General features: G+C 33.8%; 1 protein-coding gene across 5 annotated transcripts; it reads right to left on the bottom strand.

The window, feature by feature from the left end:
- Positions 1-320: 320 nt before the first annotated feature.
- LOC143244098 (uncharacterized) lies at positions 321-19,849 on the bottom strand. Of its 5 annotated transcripts, XR_013024896.1 has the most exons (4): positions 19,327-19,838; positions 14,666-14,795; positions 1,589-1,752; positions 321-495 (listed from the first exon to the last, which is right to left on the bottom strand). XR_013024896.1 is itself a non-coding variant. In XM_076488167.1 (2 exons), exon 1 carries the CDS (start codon positions 8,141-8,143, stop codon positions 7,439-7,441), a length of 705 nt encoding a protein of 234 aa, XP_076344282.1. In that variant the 5' UTR covers positions 8,144-14,656; the 3' UTR covers positions 542-1,752; positions 4,531-7,438. The 5 variants fall into 4 exon arrangements, 2 of the variants coding, with proteins under 2 accessions (XP_076344282.1, XP_076344283.1); XR_013024895.1 differs by lacking the exon at positions 321-495 and having other exon boundaries at positions 542-1,752; XM_076488167.1 differs by lacking the exons at positions 321-495; positions 14,666-14,795; positions 19,327-19,838 and adding an exon at positions 4,531-14,656 and having other exon boundaries at positions 542-1,752.
- Positions 19,850-19,855: the final 6 nt, after the last annotated feature.

The following is a 19,855-nucleotide window of genomic DNA, read 5'->3' as shown; positions in this document are numbered from 1 at the left end:
ACCTCTGTGCTGGAAATAAAAAGGTATAAAAGACTGGAGAAAGTGAGAAAAATCACAGTAAAGTTTGGAAGGCCAGTGGAAGGAATCCAGGCAGTCAAATAAAGCTGTAGTGTGAGTGGAGATATGTATATTTTGAAAAAAACAGTTAATACCTATTTAAATCATATTATGAAAACAATCTATCAGCTTGATTGACATTGTACCAAACACAATCAAATCTCTGTAGAATTTCTACAATAACAAAATACACAAATTGAGGTTTTTCAGTGCAAAAAGAAATGATTTAAAATATATTACTCAAACAATACATTAAAATCAAATAACTATAACTCATAATTTCCCCACACTAAATGATCACAACTAAAATACCAATGACCTCTTTCAATTTTTTTTTCTCAGTTGCTCATCTGTGGAATCACACTGACTATAGTTCAAAACATATTTTCCTCTCAAGTTTCTCTTCCAGCTTCTCCTATTTCTCTTTGTATTTAATAGCTATATCAAAATAATTACAATTAAAAACAAAATACATACAAGCTTATGGCAAGACCATACTCAAAGTAGTTGTTTTGATGAAATTATTCAATAAATAATACATACATAGAAAACATTTAGTACAATTTGATCATGAAACAATAGTCAAAACAATTAAACATCCTAATGTTTGTCTTAAGAAGTTCATATTCAACTAGTAACCAACAATAAAAAAGAAACATTTTTCTTCCCTTAAACAAAAAGTCCTCATGACTTCCTCAGTATGTGGCTTGTTAATATAAACCAGACTGTTTATGTGTAAAAATCATACTTCAATTAGACAAAATATTTCAAAAACAGATGTAATCATGTTAACATCCACTGACAGTAAAACATGCTTGTATATTAGAACAGTAACAGTTTAAGAATTCAATTTAATCTTAAATTTCTATAGTCTGCTTTACCAGGTTAAGTGGCTTTTGAAATAACTTAGATTTGATTTGGAAGAAACAGTCATAGTAGGTACAAAGAAGTAATAAATTTCAGAAACTTGACCTAAAGAACAAATTATGTATTGGTATTACTTGGTCATCTACCATTGTAAGACATGACCTAAAGAAGAAATGATACATATTGATATTTAATGGTCATCTACCATAGTAAGACATGACCTAAAAAACAAATTATGTATTGGTATTACTTGGTCATCTACCATGGTAAGACATGACCTAAAGAACAAATGATACATATTGGTATTTAATGGTTATCTACCATAGTAAGACATGATCTAAAAAACAAATTCTATATACACTGGCATTACTTGATTATCCACCATAGTAAAATATGACCTAAAGAAGAATTTAATGGTTATCTACCATAGTAAGACATAACCTAAAAAACAAATTCTAATTACACTGGCATTACTTGATTATCCACCATAGTAAAATATGACCTAAAGAACAAGTTCTCTATATAATACTTGATTATCTACCATAGTGAAACTTGACCTAAAACAAACAGAGAAATTAATATTAAAGCAATGTCTCTGAGCAGGTTTATAGATTCATATTTACTAAAACTTAACTACTAATGAGAAAATACAACACAAACTTACCTCTTTTTAAACTTCAGCTAATTTAACTTTTAACTCTATTTCTGATTTGGACACAATTCTCATTTTTTTCAAATTTTGAAATTCTTCTTTCAACCTGATGTTTATTATTTTTTTCACTTCATCCGGTACATGTAATTCAGACTGTGCTTTAGTAAGAAGGTTATCTAAAAAACAAAGAAATCACATCTTACATTTTAAAATTATAATCATCTTTAGAAAATAAATAGAAATGACACTGTAAACCTTGTATATTAATAAAAATTAAATTTATTGTTATTTGTCAAAATCTAATTGACTTATTGCTCACTGAAGCTTTTGTTTGTCTTAGGCCATTGTAAGCACGCTCAACTGGTTCAATGGTGTAGTGCTTGTCTAATGACCATGGATTTGAAGTTATATAAATGAACTTTTTTGTTATGACACACAAATTACAATAAAAGTATTACTGATGAATTATTAGAGTATTGTCAGTGAGATCCTTCCAAAATAGAAAGAGCTGACCTGAAAGAATAAACCCACACAACATCTGTGATTTATGCTGTGAAATACAGACTTCTTTATCTCTCTCAATAAGGTCTAATCCCCTAAAAGCAGTTGGAAAATATAGTTTGAAACAGATTTTTGATGTATAAGTTTTCACACATGAATTAAAATGTTATAACATGTATCTTTACAGTATAGATATGAATCTATAAACTGTAATATCTCAACTTCTGTTTTCAGAAAAATAAAATGTATAGTTCATTCTGTGCTCAGTAATGACATATTGGAAACACTTTAACATTATTTATAATTAAATTATAAGCTACGCTTCTTTACACACTTTAACATTATTTATAATTAAATTATAAGCTACGCTTCTTTACACACTTTAACATTACTTATAATTAAGTTATAAGCTATACTTATTTACACACTTAAACATTATTTATAATTAAGTTATAAGCTACGCTTCTTTACACACTTTAACATTACTTATAATTAAGTTAAAAGCTATACTTATTTACACACTTAAACATTATTTATAATTAAGTTATAAGCTACGCTTCTTTACACACTTTAACATTACTTATAATTAAGTTAAAAGCTATACTTATTTACACACTTAAACATTACTTATAATTAAGTTAAAAGCTATACTTATTTACACACTTAAACATTACTTATAATTAAGTTATAAGCTATACTTATTTACACACTTAAACATTACTTATAATTAAGTTATAAGCTATACTTATTTACACACTTAAACATTACTTATAATTAAGTTATAAGCTATACTTATTTACACACTTAAACATTACTTATAATTAAGTTAAAAAGCTATACTTATTTACACACTTAAACATTACTTATAATTAAGTTATAAGCTATACTTATTTACACACTTTAACATTACTTATAATTAAGTTATAAGCTATACTTATTTACACACTTTAACATTATTTATAATTAAGTTATAAGCTACGCTTCTTTACACACTTTAACATTACTTATAATTAAGTTAAAAGCTATACTTATTTACACACTTAAACATTACTTATAATTAAGTTAAAAGCTATACTTATTTACACACTTAAACATTACTTATAATTAAGTTATAAGCTATACTTATTTACACACTTAAACATTACTTATAATTAAGTTATAAGCTATACTTATTTACACACTTAAACATTACTTATAATTAAGTTATAAGCTATACTTATTTACACACTTAAATATTACTTATAATTAAGTTATAAGCTATACTTATTTACACACTTAAACATTACTTATAATTAAGTTATAAGCTATACTTATTTACACACTTAAACATTACTTATAATTAAGTTATAAGCTATACTTATTTACACACTTAAACATTACTTATAATTAAGTTATAAGCTATACTTATTTACACACTTAAACATTACTTATAATTAAGTTATAAGCTATACTTATTTACACACTTAAACATTACTTATAATTAAGTTATAAGCTATACTTATTTATTACTTAAACATTACTTATAATTAAGTTATAAGCTATACTTATTTACACACTTAAACATTACTTATAATTAAGTTAGAAGCTATACTTATTTACACACTTTAACATTACTTATAATTAAGTTATAAGCTATACTTATTTACACACTTAAACATTACTTATAATTAAGTTATAAGCTATACTTATTTACACACTTAAACATTACTTATAATTAAGTTATAAGCTATACTTATTTACAAACTTAAACATTATTTATAATTAAATTATAAGCTATACTTATTTACACCTAAACCTTTGTCACTTACATAAGTAAAAATAATGGAAAGTACACACCTTGCCAAAATTATCACTTGTGCAAAATATAAAAAATGTCTCACCTGATTTAAATTGAGAGCAATTTTTAACTGTTTTTTTACAGAATTTTATATTTTGTAATAAAAATATTTCAAAACATTTATACTACAACATTAAATATGCTCATTCATGAGATAATACTAGATCTCAGCCTCATACATCATTGTAGTTCACTTATCTAACCGTAATTGTAATTGTTCGTGAAAGCTAATAAATATGGTCACCATTATGTTTGTTATATTCCATCTTGCTGGACAGAGCTGGATACTCGTCAGCACTGAATCCTGCAGAGGCAGTGTGGTTAACCAATTATAACATATTTTTCTTAACTTCACTCATAAATTCTAAGAATTACAATTGGGATTCCTTTCATCAATCAGTTTTCTTTAAATACAACACTTTACTTATGAAATAAAATACCACAAAATTTAAAACTGCCCCACCAATATTTATTTCTTAAATTTATAAAAACAGTATACGTTTTTAATGTCACTCAGCCAGTGCTACGGGCTTGTGCCTAAAATTATATATAATCAATACTAAATGTATGAGACAACTAAACCATGTACAGTATTCCATATCTGGTAGGCACACACCAGGTATTTCCTTATACTTCTTTCAAGTTTTGGAACACAATGTTGCATGAAGAATCCAAAGGCATTCATCAACCTAAAAACTGAAAGAGATCCAATGACTTTCTTCTTTTATAGAAGTATACTATTTTTACTAAACTATGCTTGAGATCATGATATTATTTATAGCAATTCAGTATCAAAATAGAAGTGTTTCTCTAAGAGTGGGTCATGACCTCCTTACACAGCAGTCAAAATTAAGCTGTTTGTGCTGAATGCATATATATATATATATATACACACATACATATATTTAATCCCTGAAGTGCCTGAAAGTGCACATACTACCTTTATTATGAATTATAATTAACTATATTTTTTATTCTTGTAGACATAATGGGGGGGGGGGCAGGTTCACAACAATTAAAGCATGGGCATGCGAGTCATCTGACAAATCTAGCTGAGAAGCACTGCTATAGAGATTGTTACAAAGCTAGTTATCACCAGCAACTATAAGAACATCCAGCAGAATTTCTGTTGAGACTGAACATATCTTAAAGTCAGAAACATCAGGTTCAAAGCTTGCTTTTAAATGCAAAGTATCAAGTGGTCAAAGTTCTGCCAGTTGCAGAGAAAATGAGTCAAAAGAGAGAAAAGAATAATAACTGAAGATATAAATTTCTAACTCCAGATATGGTTTGATTACATCATCATCATCAGAAGTGGACAGACTGGTGTCAGTGTTTAACTGAAGATATAAATTTCTAACTCTAGATATGGTTTGATTACATCATCATCATCAGAAGTGGACAGACTGGTGTCAGTGTTTAACTAGTAACAGCTACAATCTCTATATTTAAAATATAAAAAATATACATTTCTGAATCTGATGTGATTTATACTTTGCTACCTAAATATACACAACCAGTTCAGTTGCCTTAAAGATCCAATATTAAACTATCCATTACAAATGATATTATTAACTTATTCCTGAGCTAACGTTAACCCTTTATAAGGAGAAGCTATTAATTAACTTGTTACTTTAGTATTTTATAATCACATGAAGTTATTAATGATAATATAATTAAATAAATGTTACTGTTTCTTAACTGGGAGATGGGAGAGGTTAATTTCAAAAGCCTACATTTTTCTCACTTTCAGTTATCAACGTTATCCTAGACCACAAAACTAATTTTAGTGACTGATTTATATGTGATTCTTTCTCTAAGACCTGACAATTAGATATTACATTAGTTACATTAACTGAAGTTAACATATCAATTTAATGTGGTTATTTAGTTTTCTCATTAATTTTCAAGCCCTGATTTATTTATTTATATTTCTAGTACAAGTACAGCTAACTTTGTCCACTATCATTATATTTTTATATTACACAATCTAACCATCTGCTTGTCAACCTTTTCAATCAGTTAAACATTCAGAAAATACATTTTACAACCTTTTATTTCTTTCTTGTATAACTTTTTCGTATCGTTCTTGTAACTGTTTTTAATATTTTTCTTTATCAGCAAGTATGGATTCCAAATGCTCCAAGTGTTGGTCTTGTAAACTGCATCGCTCTTGTATTTCCTCTAAGTTCACTTGCTGTTTCAAAACTTTGTGCTTCAGGTTGTTGCAAAAAACTAGTGTACTGAATAACTTCAAATTCATTGCATTATTCTGCCTACAAAAAATAGATTAATCTAAATACTTATACTATTAAGATATGAAGAAAAACTACATGTAGCAACCCTCTACAAGTTGTGAATTTGAGTGATTCCAATAACTGCTATGGCTTCACGTATGTTCTGCTTGAATAGAACATTGGTCATTACAGCTCCAGATACTGATTGATTGATTGATTTAGTGTTTTATGGCACAAAGCAGCTAGGCATCTGCACCAAACATCCGGTAAAAAGGTAAAAATAAATTAAATGTAGTAAAATACAGAAAAAGAAATGAAGATAAAACAAAACACCTTTGAAAAAAAGAAAAAACATAAAACCAATGTTGACACCTAGTCTACAATGTTAAGAGAGAAAGCAGAGTAAGAGAAGTTGTAAAGGACTTTCCCTAGCAAAATGGTAATGATCATAACAATCATAACCTGCCAGGAAGACTAACAGGTAAGTACAAGAACCACCGTCAGTCACCTGAAGTTGGCCTTTCCAGTCCTGGTTCCGGATTATGTGTCATTATGGCCAGTATCAAAAGGTAAAGTAATAAAAGTGTTAAAAGATATGCAGCAAAAGTGTAATAACAACTCGCCAGGATGACTAACGGGTAGTTCAAACAGATAGTTAAAACAGCAGCGTTAGTCACCTGAAGTTGGCCTTTCCAGTCCTGATGTCGAGTTATTTAATGTTCTCGCCATTTTCCAATTTCAAACTGAACTAGAAAGATTGAGACTCTTAAAAGGGAGCCACAATTAAAAAGATGTAATGAATAAATATCCAACACTTAAATGATATTAAAAAAATTAATGGCCATTAAAAAACTAAAAACTTTATCAAGGTTGACAGTGTCACCGTCACCAATAACACTGTCCAATGTTACAGACAAACCCAGAGACAAAAGATGTTTAAAATAGTGCCATCGTTGAGAGTCGTAACGATGACAAGAAAGTAAAATGTGGCTTACAGTGATTTGAGTGTTACACAAACTACACACTGGTGCAACAGTTGCAGATAAAAGAAAATGATCAGTTAAAAAACTGTGACAAATGCGTAGTCTAGTTAGAACAATTTCCTCCTTCCGAACCTTTTGGAAGCTAGATGCCCAAAGCCCAATATAGGGTTTTATTTGAAAAAGCTTGTTGTCGCATTGCTTGCTCCAAGTGGACTGCCAGCTGGCATGGAGCCGAGCCTTGAATACAGGACCATAGTCCATGCATGGAACAGGTACAGTAGTAAGAGTGCCAGAGCAGATAGATTTAGCTGCTGTGTCTGCAAGCTCGTTCCCACAAATACCAACGTGGCCTGGTATCCAGAAAAACTGGATAAAAGTAGATGTTAATGAGAAATGAGCCAGTCGGTTTTTTAACAGGGTGTGAGCCAACGTAAAGCAATTCCAGGGCCAGTAGAGAACTAAGCAAGTCAGTATAAATAGTGCAGTTGGAGTACTGCTCAGCTTCAATGTGATCCAGGGCAAGAGATATGGCATACAGTTCAGCAGTGAACACAGAAGCTGGAGAGGAGCTTCTGCACGCAACCACCGAACCGCAACAAACCATGGCAGAGCCCACAGAATTACCTGATTTGGAACCATCCGTATAAATTGGAATGGAATGATTGTTCGAAAGATGTTCAGTAAATAATAGACGGTACTTCCAATTGGGAGTATCAGCCTTTTTCAGATGACTGAAAGAAAGGTTACATTTGAGGGCTGTAATAAGCCATGGTTGGATGGGCTGAACAGTGGATTCTGCAAAGTTATCCAAGGACAGACCCAATTCATCCAATTGTGCCTTGATGCAAAAGCCAAAAGGAGCAATGGCAAATCGTTTGTTCTGAAAAGGTATGGCCCATTGAGGAAGGAAAACACATCCCCATGGATGCTTTAGTAAGGAATGAAGTTTCAAAGAATATAGTAAACACAGTTGCAAACGGCGAAGGTGCAGAGAAGAAAAGTGATTCATGTGATTCTACGTACAAGCTTTAAACTGGAGAGGTGCAGAAAACCCCAGTGCAGAGTCAAAGTCCTTGATAATGAATGGGGTCCAGCATCTTTAAGGCCGAGGGTCTGGAAGAGCCATAGACCATTGATCCATAGTCGAGTTTTGATTGAATACGAGCACGATATATACCTTTAACATAGAACATCGATCCACTCCCCAACAGTCGGTAGAGAGGACACGGAGGATGTTCAGTGCTCTTGTGCATTTGACCCATAGCTGCTTTAAGTGTGGTATAAAGGTCAACTTACGGTCAAAGATAAGCCCCAAGAACTTGGTCTCAGGGACCACTGGCAGTGAAACTTCACCAATACGGAGTTCAGGATCAGGATGGATACCCCGTTGGCAGCAAAAGTGCATGCAAATGTTTTAGAGAGAGAAAAATTAAAGCCATTTGCCGTAGTCCACTTCAGTACATGATTGAGGACAGTTTGTAGTTGCCGCTCAATATATCTCATGTTCGACGACTGACACAAGATGTGAAAGTCGTTGACATAGAGCTCATTCGCAACAGTGAGAGGGAGTTGTTCAGTGATGGCATCTATCTTTATACTGAAAAGTGTGACACTCAAAACACAGCCCTGAGGGACCCCAAGTTCCTGTAAAACAGAAGAGGAAAGTGTTGAACCCACACAAACTTGGAATCTCCTGTCCATTAACAAATTTTTAATAAACATGGGTAAATGGCCATGTAACCCATATACATGGAGGTCCCACAAAATGCCATACCTCCATGTTGTGTCATAAGCCTTCTCAATGTCAAAGAATATTGAAACAAGATGTTGGCGTTTGAGTAGGGCTTCTCTGATTGATGTTTCAAGTCGAATTAGGTGGTCCGTGGTGGAGTGCTGTCATTAGAACCCACACTGGGTAGACGAGAGGAGATTGTTTGATTCAAGGAACCAAACAAGACGAGCATTAACCATCCTCTCTCAGGTCTTACAGAGACAGCTCGTGAAAGAAATTGGATGGTAGTTTGAAGGAATCTTGGGATCTTTCCCAGGCTTAGAGAAAGGTAAAATAATAGCCTGGAGCCAGGCATCATGAAAATCCTTCTCCTGCCAGATCTGGTTAAAGACAATTAGAAGGACATCAAGAGAAGCAGAAGATAGATGGTGCAGCATGTCATAGTGTACATCATCAGGTCCAACAGATGTACTGCCAGACCGATGAAGAGCCATTTTCAGTTCCACCAGTGTAAAGGGACAATTATAGTCAAAGAGACAGTCAGTTTGAAAGGAAAGAGGTGAACGCTCTGCCCGAGTCTTGATGGCTTAGAAGGTGGAGGAACAAGCAGAAGTGCTAGATACCCGGCAAAAGCTTTCACCTAGAGTATCGGAAATGCTCCGGACATCAGCTACCTTTTGGCCATCAGATAGTAAGATCGAGAGGGGGACAGAATTGTAGTGCCCACTGACCTTTCGAATCCTGTCCCATATGACCTTGGAAGTAGTGGTAGAAGATATGCTAGTTGTGAACTTAATCTAAGATTCCTTCTGGCTTTGACGTCTTACCCACCTAGTACATGCACGGGCCTGCTGGAAAGCGATGCAGTTCGAAAGTGTGGGATATCTACGGAAAGTATCCCAGGCCCCGTTTTTGAGCCTTCAGTGCCTAGTGCCAAGCAGGATTCCACCACAGACGAGAATATCATGGAAAACGTGTCGAGGTTTTAGGAATACACTGAGCAGCTGTTTGTATAATACAGTGAGTTACTGCTGCCACACAGTCACCTATTGATGGCTGATTCATGATGGCAGGATGAAGTTCTGCGAGAGCAGTGAAAGTGGACCAGTCTGCTCAGCTTCCACTGGGGCACGTGGGTAGGGTGGCATCGACCACGGCCAGTTTCTCTCAAAAGTATAGGAAAATGATCACTTCCTAGTGGATTATTGTCGACCCTCTATGCAAAATGGGAGAATGTTGAAGGGGAACAAACCGAGAGATCAATAGCAGTAAAGGACTGACTAGGTGCATGAAAATAAGTGGAAGAACCAGTGTTGAAAAGAAAAAAGATTGTGATCAGAGAGCGTACGCTCTACAGAGCGACCCCTCCTATCAATAACAGCACTTCCCCAGAGGGGATGATATCCATTTAAGACCTCAGGATTAGAGGGAGACGGCAACTGTTCAACGTGAGCATCAAGGTTTGATTGATCATATGTGTCTCCAGGGGACAGGTAGAGAGAACAAACAGTGATGGTATGACCCAAGGAAACACGGATGGCTGCGGCCTCCAAGGGTGTGTTGAATGACAAAGACAAGGTGGGCACGTGCTGATCAACCAATAGTGCCACCCCTCCATGCACTCGTCCATCACACAGCCTGTCTTTTCTGTACAGAGAAAACTGCCCGAATGGTGACTGTATCAGCTGGTTTTAGAAATGTTTCTTGTAAGGAAAGACATGCAGGATGGTAGGAAGCAATCAGTGTTTTGATATCATCCAGATTAGAACGTAAACCTCGAAAGTTCCATTGTATCAAGGTGGCCATTTTTAATGATGGGTAGGCAAAGTGGCTGGAGAACTCTTCTGTTTAGGACCACTTCTTTTTTCTTTACTATCCTTAGTCGGAGGAGATCTATCGGCCTCCATGGATCCTGCCCTGGGTCGATTGGGCAGGTCTTTGTTATTGGAAGGGGATTCCAGTGACTGAGGATGCGAACAAATGATTGTTTTGCATCTTGGGGTTGGAGAAAAAGATGTATCAGAAGAAATGGCTGTATTTGAAACCAAAGGATGTGGATCTTGAGGTTTGTTGAAATGTATGGGAGGAACAGAAATGGGTGTGGAAGTCGATTCATCAAACTTTTTAACCATGGAGGTCAAAAGGCTTTTCATTTGTTTTGAAACAATTCTCTTGGAAGCACAGAGATCTGTCTGCACTCCCACTGTAGTTGTGGAATGAAGTGCAGCAGCATATGTCCAAGATGGAGTAGCAGACAACAATTTCCGAGTCTCAGGATAACTAATGTTATGAGTCGTTTTCAAACGCTGCACCTCTTTTTCCTCCAACCATTTTGGGTAAGAATGAAAATAGGAAGGGTGAGAACCATTGCAGTTGATACAATGTGGGTCCGTGTCACACTCATAAGCATCGTGGTCCTTGCTACCACAACGACACATGTCAGGGAACCACGACAAGACATCTTTCAGTGGATGAACCTCTGACACTGGAAACATTGGAGAGGGTTTGGAATGTACAGCCGTACCCTCCAAATTAGATAACCTGCCTTGATGGTGGTAGGTGCATATTGTGATGTAAATGTCAAAACGAGGTTATCTGTCGGCAGTGTAACTCCATCTTTGCAAGTGGAGATGTGCCTCACTGCAGAAACTCCTTTTGTGGAGAGACCAGCACGAATCTCTGACTCAGGGACATTCTTCAAATCCCTCTCAACAATAACTCCTCATGATAAATTCAAGGTAGCATGAGGGGTAACCTCAACAGGTATATCCCCAATTGCCTTTGAATTCAAGAGGAGTTCACTGTGTTGGGTTGTGGATGTTTCAACCAACATGTCTCCAGATCAAAGCTTCTTTACTGACCTTGGAGAGCCAGCAAGACCATCTAGTCCCTTCTAAATAAAAAAGGGGAACATTTGCACTAAAGGTTTTTCTGAAAGAGAATATAATATAAGAAAATGAGGTAAGTGTGTTACAGATGTTGAAGATTGCTGCTCAGAGTCTTCAAGACATGGTTGTTTACCTATTGACTGTTTTTTCACTATTTTATTTAAATTTTTTGAAGGAGGATCCATAGGGAAAAAGGAAAATTTTGGTACCCACTGACCCCACCCACCATGGAGCCCTACGAGGGGACGCACTACAAAGTCATGCAAGGACATTGCAGCAACGCCAGGGTTTTGTGAGCACTAAACCCAAACACCAGCATCAGACACAATGTCCACAACACCTGTTGAGAACTTACAACACTGGTACTTGGTTGACTCTAGCCCAAGTGGACCAGCCAATTGACCCAAGGGGGGCCACTCAAAGGCTGCCTGTCTACAGGAATTCAAGGTCAAAGTGGTGTGTTAGGGTTGGACCCCTCAACCACCAGGATCCTCTCCTCCCCTTCACGGGTCGCCATGCATGGCAAACACGTGGGTGGATGTTTAGATCCCAGAGGAGGTAAACTGAAAGAACAGAACCTTCCCTGGGAGGTCCCCTCACCACGTAAAGGAATCCACACTGAGGGGTCCAGGTACTGTATTGGGAAAATAAAACAAGTATATGACCTTTAAATAAACATTCGAAGATACAGCTTCTGAGAGAACTGTTTATTTAATTTCTTGTTTAACTTAATTAAAACATTTGGACCACTCATGTGGTCATCATCAGGTAACTGTTGTACATTGTGTGAAATAATAAAGAAATACGCCATGAGCACTTTGTTCCAGTTTATAAGACATGCATGGTGAGAACTGTGTTATTTTTTTAATTAGGTTTTTGTTCACAAATATTTAACATTTCTTTTACTCTTCTCCTACTAATGTTACTCTAATTTTAAAGCCATTAATGTTAATTTGATGTTGGCTTGTTTTGCTGTGTTTGTGAATGTGTGGTATTTTATGTAAGTTTCAAGGCATAAAATGATTTACATTTTTGTTTAGAATTTAACTATTAGGATAAGTAGTAATATTTTCATGAAATAATATGTTCAGGTGAGAACTGGTCTGAGGTTTACAGATCAAGCATATTTATTATTTAACTGAATCATGTTTTCCTTATTTTATGCAAATATAAATTAGACTGATTGTAGCTTTAAAGCCTGTATAAAACTATATATATTTCACAATAAATGATGACAGCATATTTAAATTGGTCAATATAATGTAACACATATTTGATGTCACATATATTAAAATGAGCACTCATATATCAAATTTACACATTTAAGTAAGAAATTATAATTTAAAAATTATATCGATGCTGTTTTACTAATTTTTTTAATTTCTATCTTATTATTTTATAACATTTAATTAGAGTAAATTGCAACAAAAATCACTTCAACCTATATTTTTGTACTGCTTGAAGAAGTCTTGCCTGTAAATAACAAACATTTTTTAGAATTTTTCTGCTTACCTTAAAGCATTGGTTCATGTTTACCACAGAAACTTTAACATGTTAGAATGATAATTCACAATGTTCTATTTCTCAAATGATAATCTTTCTCTTCCTCTGATTGTATTTGTTTGTTTGTTTTTTAATTTAAAACAAATTTACACAATGGGCTATCTATTCTCTCCATCGTGGGTATCAAAATTCAGTTTCTAGGTATGTTAGTCCACAGACACATCACTGTGCTACATGAGGGCTACTCAGATTGTATTGCTCCTTCTTAAGCATTTATAATCTCCAGAATGTGATATGAACAACTAATAAAGCTCAAGTACAAAAAAATTACTGGAGCAAATTATATGTTATTTACATCAACAGAGAGTGAAAAAAAATTGGTGTGAGAAGTAATTTAGAGTTTTATAGGAAAGTGATAAGACTTAGCTCTTGTTGAGAAGGACAACAGTATTTACAGGGAAGTTTAAAAGATACAGGAACACACCAAAGATTTAGGAAATTTCCATATTCTCTTTACCAATTATGTTATTTTTCCTTAAAATTATAGTAAAGTAGCATTTTTTTTGAAAGCTACATAAAATTCCTTCTATGACGAGACATCAGTTAAACCGACTTAGGTTTTCATTTCAATGACAGCACAAATCTTTAATTACTAACCATATTTTATAAGTTACTTGTACTTGAACAATGCACACAACTTAAATAACTTATAACTTGTTAAAAATAAAGCATATTTATTACATATTATCTAATTTTTCCCCAAATATAACATCACCTCTTCTATATTACTGGCAATATTACTGTTTTTTGCAATAATGTACTGAACATAAAAAGGTATGTTAACTGTTTAAAATAGGTATCTAAGCATCAATAACCAACATCTGGTATTAAAGTTATTAAATACATAAAATTATAATAAATATACAATATAAATCAATTGCTTCAATATAATAAAAATGAGGAAAGTACAATCATTGATATTATGCAGAGTAAAAACAAAAAAAATGTTCACAATTCAAATAATACATTTTAAAATTAAGGGCTTAATTTTATGCTGAAACCATATATATTTGTGCGAGTTTCTAAATACTGTCTTTGCAACAAAATAAGTTGAATTGTTTGGCTAGCTGACAGAATGATTGATTATACTAACTAAATGGTTGAAAAAGAGTTCAGGTTTTTTTTATACAATATTTTTTAAAAGACCTGTTGTTATAAAACTGTATTCTTGCAAAAAAAATTACATTTTGATCCTTTCTGCTTAAAAATTAGTAAACATTGGACCTGGGCAACACAGGGTAAGGGTGGCTATTGAGCAATATAAATGAAACAGAACATAACTTGAATAACCCTGAGCACATTTTAAGTTGTGATTACACGTTGATCAGAATTAAACATATTTATTTACTTTTCTTTATTATCAATCAGTTTTCTACTTTTTCTTGGTCCAGTTGCTTAGACTTTAAATCATCCTTAACTTGCTGCAATCACATTTCTGCTTGATTAAAATCAATATGTTTTTGATCTTTTTCAACCACCTGAATCAGATGAATAAAATCAATCAAAATTATAGTTTAGTATAAAAATGTGTACATCACATAATACAACATATATACACAATATGTACAAATACAATATATATATATATCTTAAAATGTTAGTCTGATACTAGTTTTGAAGCTTACACATATATTTCACCAGCATATTAATTGGTAAAAAGTGCTTCTTGAGTACATATAATATGAACCAATTCCACATATTTTGATAGTAAAGTGTTACTTTGTCTTAAAAATCACCACTAAATATATAGTATTATAGTCCGTGCATACACAAAAACTGTATATAACGCCTCACTACCAACTACTAGATTTCTATAATTAGTAACTATTATGATGTTGAATTAAAAAATAATATTTCCTAGCTCAATGTGAAAAGATACCATGTGCACAATTAATTAGCTGTATTGAAAAATAGGTCTCTAACATTAACATCTAGCATGGCTTTAAGAAAATTCACAAATTTATATTCAAATGTATATATGGTTGGAAAGTAAAAATATACCATTTTTAAATATATAACTCTTAAATGAAAGAAGTCTTATTTACAAATATCACATGGACGTGACAAGAAAAGTATATAAATATGAAACAATGCAATGAAAATTACATAATGAAATTTATATTTATGACATCAGTTAGTCATATTTAACAATAATGTATGGATAGTTATGTACATGCTGTATGGACTGATAATTATATTAGAATAATTATTTTAGGCCCAAAAGTAAATTTGATAACAAAACTCAATCATATGCTAAAAGAGTTATGATCTTCATAAATGAAAATGTATTTCTGATAAGTACTTCTTTTCTGTATCAAGATTAGTTGTTTTTTTTATACTGCATTCTATCTGGGAAGATGAAGGACGGACAGTGTAAGATGAAGCTGGTTGGGACAGAAGGAAAGAGGAAGTGGAGGAACCATGTGAAGTCAGATGAACTGAGGTAACCAAGGAGTAGCATGGATGATGGAAACCACCCAAAGAAGTAAATCAATGGGAGGGTAAACATAAGGGAACAGATGACACCAATCATGTCTGAAGAAATTGACAGCCAAGGCTGGAGGACAGGGAACCATTGATCAAAACCAAGGTAACTAGGATTGAGGGAGGTGGCAAAGGGATCAATAAGAGGCATATATAGATGCAGACAGAGTCATACAAAAAATGTCACTATGGAGAAACTACACCAGGGGAAAATGAAATCTAGATGGAAAAGATGATCGACCAAGAGAGGGAAAGCATTTGTGACATAACATACCATCAAAAGAATTTGATGTGTTTGTGCCCAAGAAAGAAGATCCATAGTGAAAAACACAGGGAATGAAACCTTGTCCCCCTGGGTGATTGATAGAAGCCACCTGGTAGAAATGTTAGAATGGATCATAACCTGCTGGAAACTAGCAAGAAAAAACAAATAATCCAAAGCCAAATGAACAGCCACAGGTTTGAGAACATTGACATCAAGATAAATATTCTTCACATACCAATGACCCAAAAAGTCTTGGCAATTTACTCATGCATCCCAGCTCTGAAGGGAATAATTCATAAACAGATTAAATATTAAATAGCAAATTTTGAAAAATGTGACAATTTTTTTTCAAACTTAAAAAGGGGTGGTGGTGTTAGTTAACCTCCCCTAAACCTGTCACTGAGTCCATGTCATTTATCAGTGGAAAAGCATGATTGAGATAGGAGGCAGTACAGGTCAGAAGAATCAGAAATATAGGATAGAAAAAGTAGATGGGTGTGAATGTAGAATTATACACAGAGGCAGCAGATATTTTGGGTAGAAACAAACAATCTAGAAAATGAGAACACAGGAATTATGAAACAAAATGCAACAGACATCAGTTGGGAACACATGTGAATGAGAATGTCTGTTTAATAACATGAGCAGGAAAGGTGATATAATAAACATGAACATAAAGGTTCAAATGGAGCATTGGTAAGAGCATGCAGGACAAAAATTGAAATTCCAATCTAGGGAATCTAAGGAGGGTGAATCTAGGCAAAGATGACAGAAATTGTGGAAGGAACAAAACGATATGGAAAAGACTGGCAAGTGAAAGACACAAGCATAACTGATAAACTAAAACATGGCTGACAAACTGCCCAACAACTAATCAACAGAGAAAAACCAAAGGGTTCTGGTCAAAAAAGTGAGGATGTAGGATGGGAAGGATAATAACCATATCAGACAGATCAATAGCAGCAGTTTACCAATAAAATGAGGAACAAGATGGAATATCAAAGAAGCCTTATGTAGAGTAAGTCCACCTAACCTGGTGAGGAACTGGACAAATGCCATACATGAAGACAGAGTGTGAGAATGGATGGATGATGCATGTCTGATTGGAGTTGATGTATGAGAGTTGGAGATAAAGGAAAAAGTAGAGGAACCACATCAAGATATGGCACAGCAGTGGAAACTGGATCTGTGCCAGCCAATATGTAGCCATCAACAGAACGCTACACAGAGTGGTCAAGGGTGAAGACAAATAGGAGAGTAGATATATAAGTACAGACTTGCTTATCCTGACTGAGAGCAACTAATGCCCCAGCCAAAAGATGAGGAACAGGAGATCAAAACTGGGGAAGCTGTGTCTTGAGATGAGTGGAAAGTGTCCAAATTTGGGATAATACACTGAGTATAGCTCCCAAAAACTTGAAGATTCAATTATCAATTCATAGACAGATTTGTGACCAGATTCAGGGAACTCAGAATATGACAGGCCAATAAAGAGATTTGATGGCTGTGGACCCAATACAGGAGATCCAATGTTTAAAAATAAAGTTCTCTCAATCATATACTCCAGTGTCTGGAGATGTACAAGACTACTGTAAAATTGTCAGAGCATACCATCACCAACTAAAGAGCATGCAGGAAGTGAAGTAAAACCCAATGAACTGTAAAGATTTCTTGGAGGTAGATACTGTGAGAGGAATTGAAAAGCATCCTTAGCCCTGAAACCTCTTGAGTGTTGACATATACTCTCCAACTGGACAAGGAATAGAAAAAGATGCACCTATGATGTTACTGTCCCAATCAAACTACTAAGCAAAGTTGGTTGTATGGAAAAAGGAATGATGATTGGGGAATCCAAGAGATCTCAAACAAGGCCTAATTGGTCAAACAGAAACCACTGAAGACAATGTACGTGTACATGATTAACAACAATTAGGGTTTTCAAAGAAGTCCATGTCCCCTCTCATTCAGGAGGAGAAAAATATGTTTCATAGCCCTCAACCAAAGGGGAGTATGTTAAGCCCAAATGATTAGCAAGTTGAACAACAAGTTTGAGATGAACCAAATATTAGGTGGATGTGAGAAAGACTTCTCCACCTTGACAAGACAATCCACTCTGGCAGTTTCCTGGAAAAGAAATTGAAAACATAGTGCAGAATCTGCCTGTGAGTAGGTTAGTCATCCATATAATGGAGGGAACAAAGGCCCCTGAGATGAAGGAGATGATTAGACTATTGAACATAACAAACAGGAAGCCCAGTTAAGTCAAAACAAAAGCACTCAAAACCAAAATATGCACACTTGATGAACAAATTCAAGATACTATCTGGATGCATGAACTATGGAAGGATGCATCTGACACTTCGATCTTTATCATTCACAAACCTAGAGTGAAAACCAACAAAAAGTTAATTATGACTCTATGGTGAACTTGAGAACAACTAATAAATTTGTTCAATTTCCAAGACTTGTTCAGTAATTAGTTTAATTACAAACATAATTTTAAATTCTGTATTAATTATAAGTGGCTTTATTATATAAAGTCTCATACACTGATCTACTTTCATAGATTGTACTGTTAATTAATAAGAACAGAAACACCAAATCTCAAAAAATTATCTCAAAGAAAAAGCAACAATATTCTGGCACTTTAATTATTTCCTATGAAATATCATATTTAAATATGTATTTCTTTGGAATTTTTTTTTCCATAAAATTCTTCTTTTCTCATATAATGCCAAAATACATGCATACATTAACAGTAATATATTTTGCAATCTAAGTTTTCATTTTAATGACAGCTCAAGTTACATATATAGGAATTTTATAATGCAGAAATATCCTATTTTAATTAAGGTAAGCCAACATTTTTATCAAATACCAAACTAAATTTTAAGAAATTTAAAATTATAAAATGATAAAATCTTAATTATTAAATGCAAATTAATAATTAAAGTTAATTAATAGGTTTAGATGTGACATAAAAATAGCAGATATAAATTTCTGTGCAGCATCCAACCTATTAATCAATTTATTAATTTGTATTTAATAACTTTTTTTATCAGAAACAATTTTGCAGCTTTAAAGACATTAGCTTGTAGACCCATGTTAAGTCATCAACAATAATCTATATAAAAAAAACTAAATCACACCAGCCTATGACCTACAACATGTTTGCTTGGACAATGTATAAAATTATTAGCAAATCTTTAAATAATCTATTTGATGAATTGACAGTGAGAGATAATATATTGAAGTATTACCTTTAGAGTTATCATCTTAGACAGTTTCTTTGTTAAATCTTGTAGCTGTTGAGCATCTTTAACAAGCTGAGCAACCTGCTGAGCCAAGCTCTCAATATGTGCAACTTCTTCCTGGGTTTGTGCTGTCTAAGGCAGTGGTGCTTAACCTTGTTGGAGGTACTGAACCCTGGAAGTTTCGTACTTGCATTCACTGAACCCTTCGTAATTGGAAAAATATATTACAATTTTTTCAAATTCAAAACATAAGTAGATATTTTATTAGTGCACAAAATGAACCATGCATCAGTTGCACACAATATCACTGTGTTCAAAGAACAAAACCAACAAAACATGAATTTTGCACAAAACCAAAAACATAACTCAATGAATATTTACTGCAAATCAATGTGACTTTTGCTGTTGCCTTTCAGAAATGCACGTCTTCACCTTGGCAAGTGCCACTCTCATATCATTTTCGTAACAAAGTCTGTTCCTTTTCTTTGTTTTTATGTCTACCATCCTCGAAAAGGATTGCTCGCAAAGATACATT

This window comes from Tachypleus tridentatus, chromosome 2, assembly GCF_004210375.1.
Source record: "Tachypleus tridentatus isolate NWPU-2018 chromosome 2, ASM421037v1, whole genome shotgun sequence".
NCBI lineage: Eukaryota > Metazoa > Arthropoda > Merostomata > Xiphosura > Limulidae > Tachypleus > Tachypleus tridentatus.
The sequence above is the reverse complement of the archived record's forward strand: the minus strand, read 5'-3'. Positions and strand labels throughout refer to the sequence as shown.

What these genes read in the sequence shown, in the direction of transcription:
- LOC143244098 (XM_076488167.1), bottom strand. Translation starts at nt 8,143, where the DNA reads ATGAATCACTTTTCTTCTCTGCACCTTCGCCGTTTGCAACTGTGTTTA.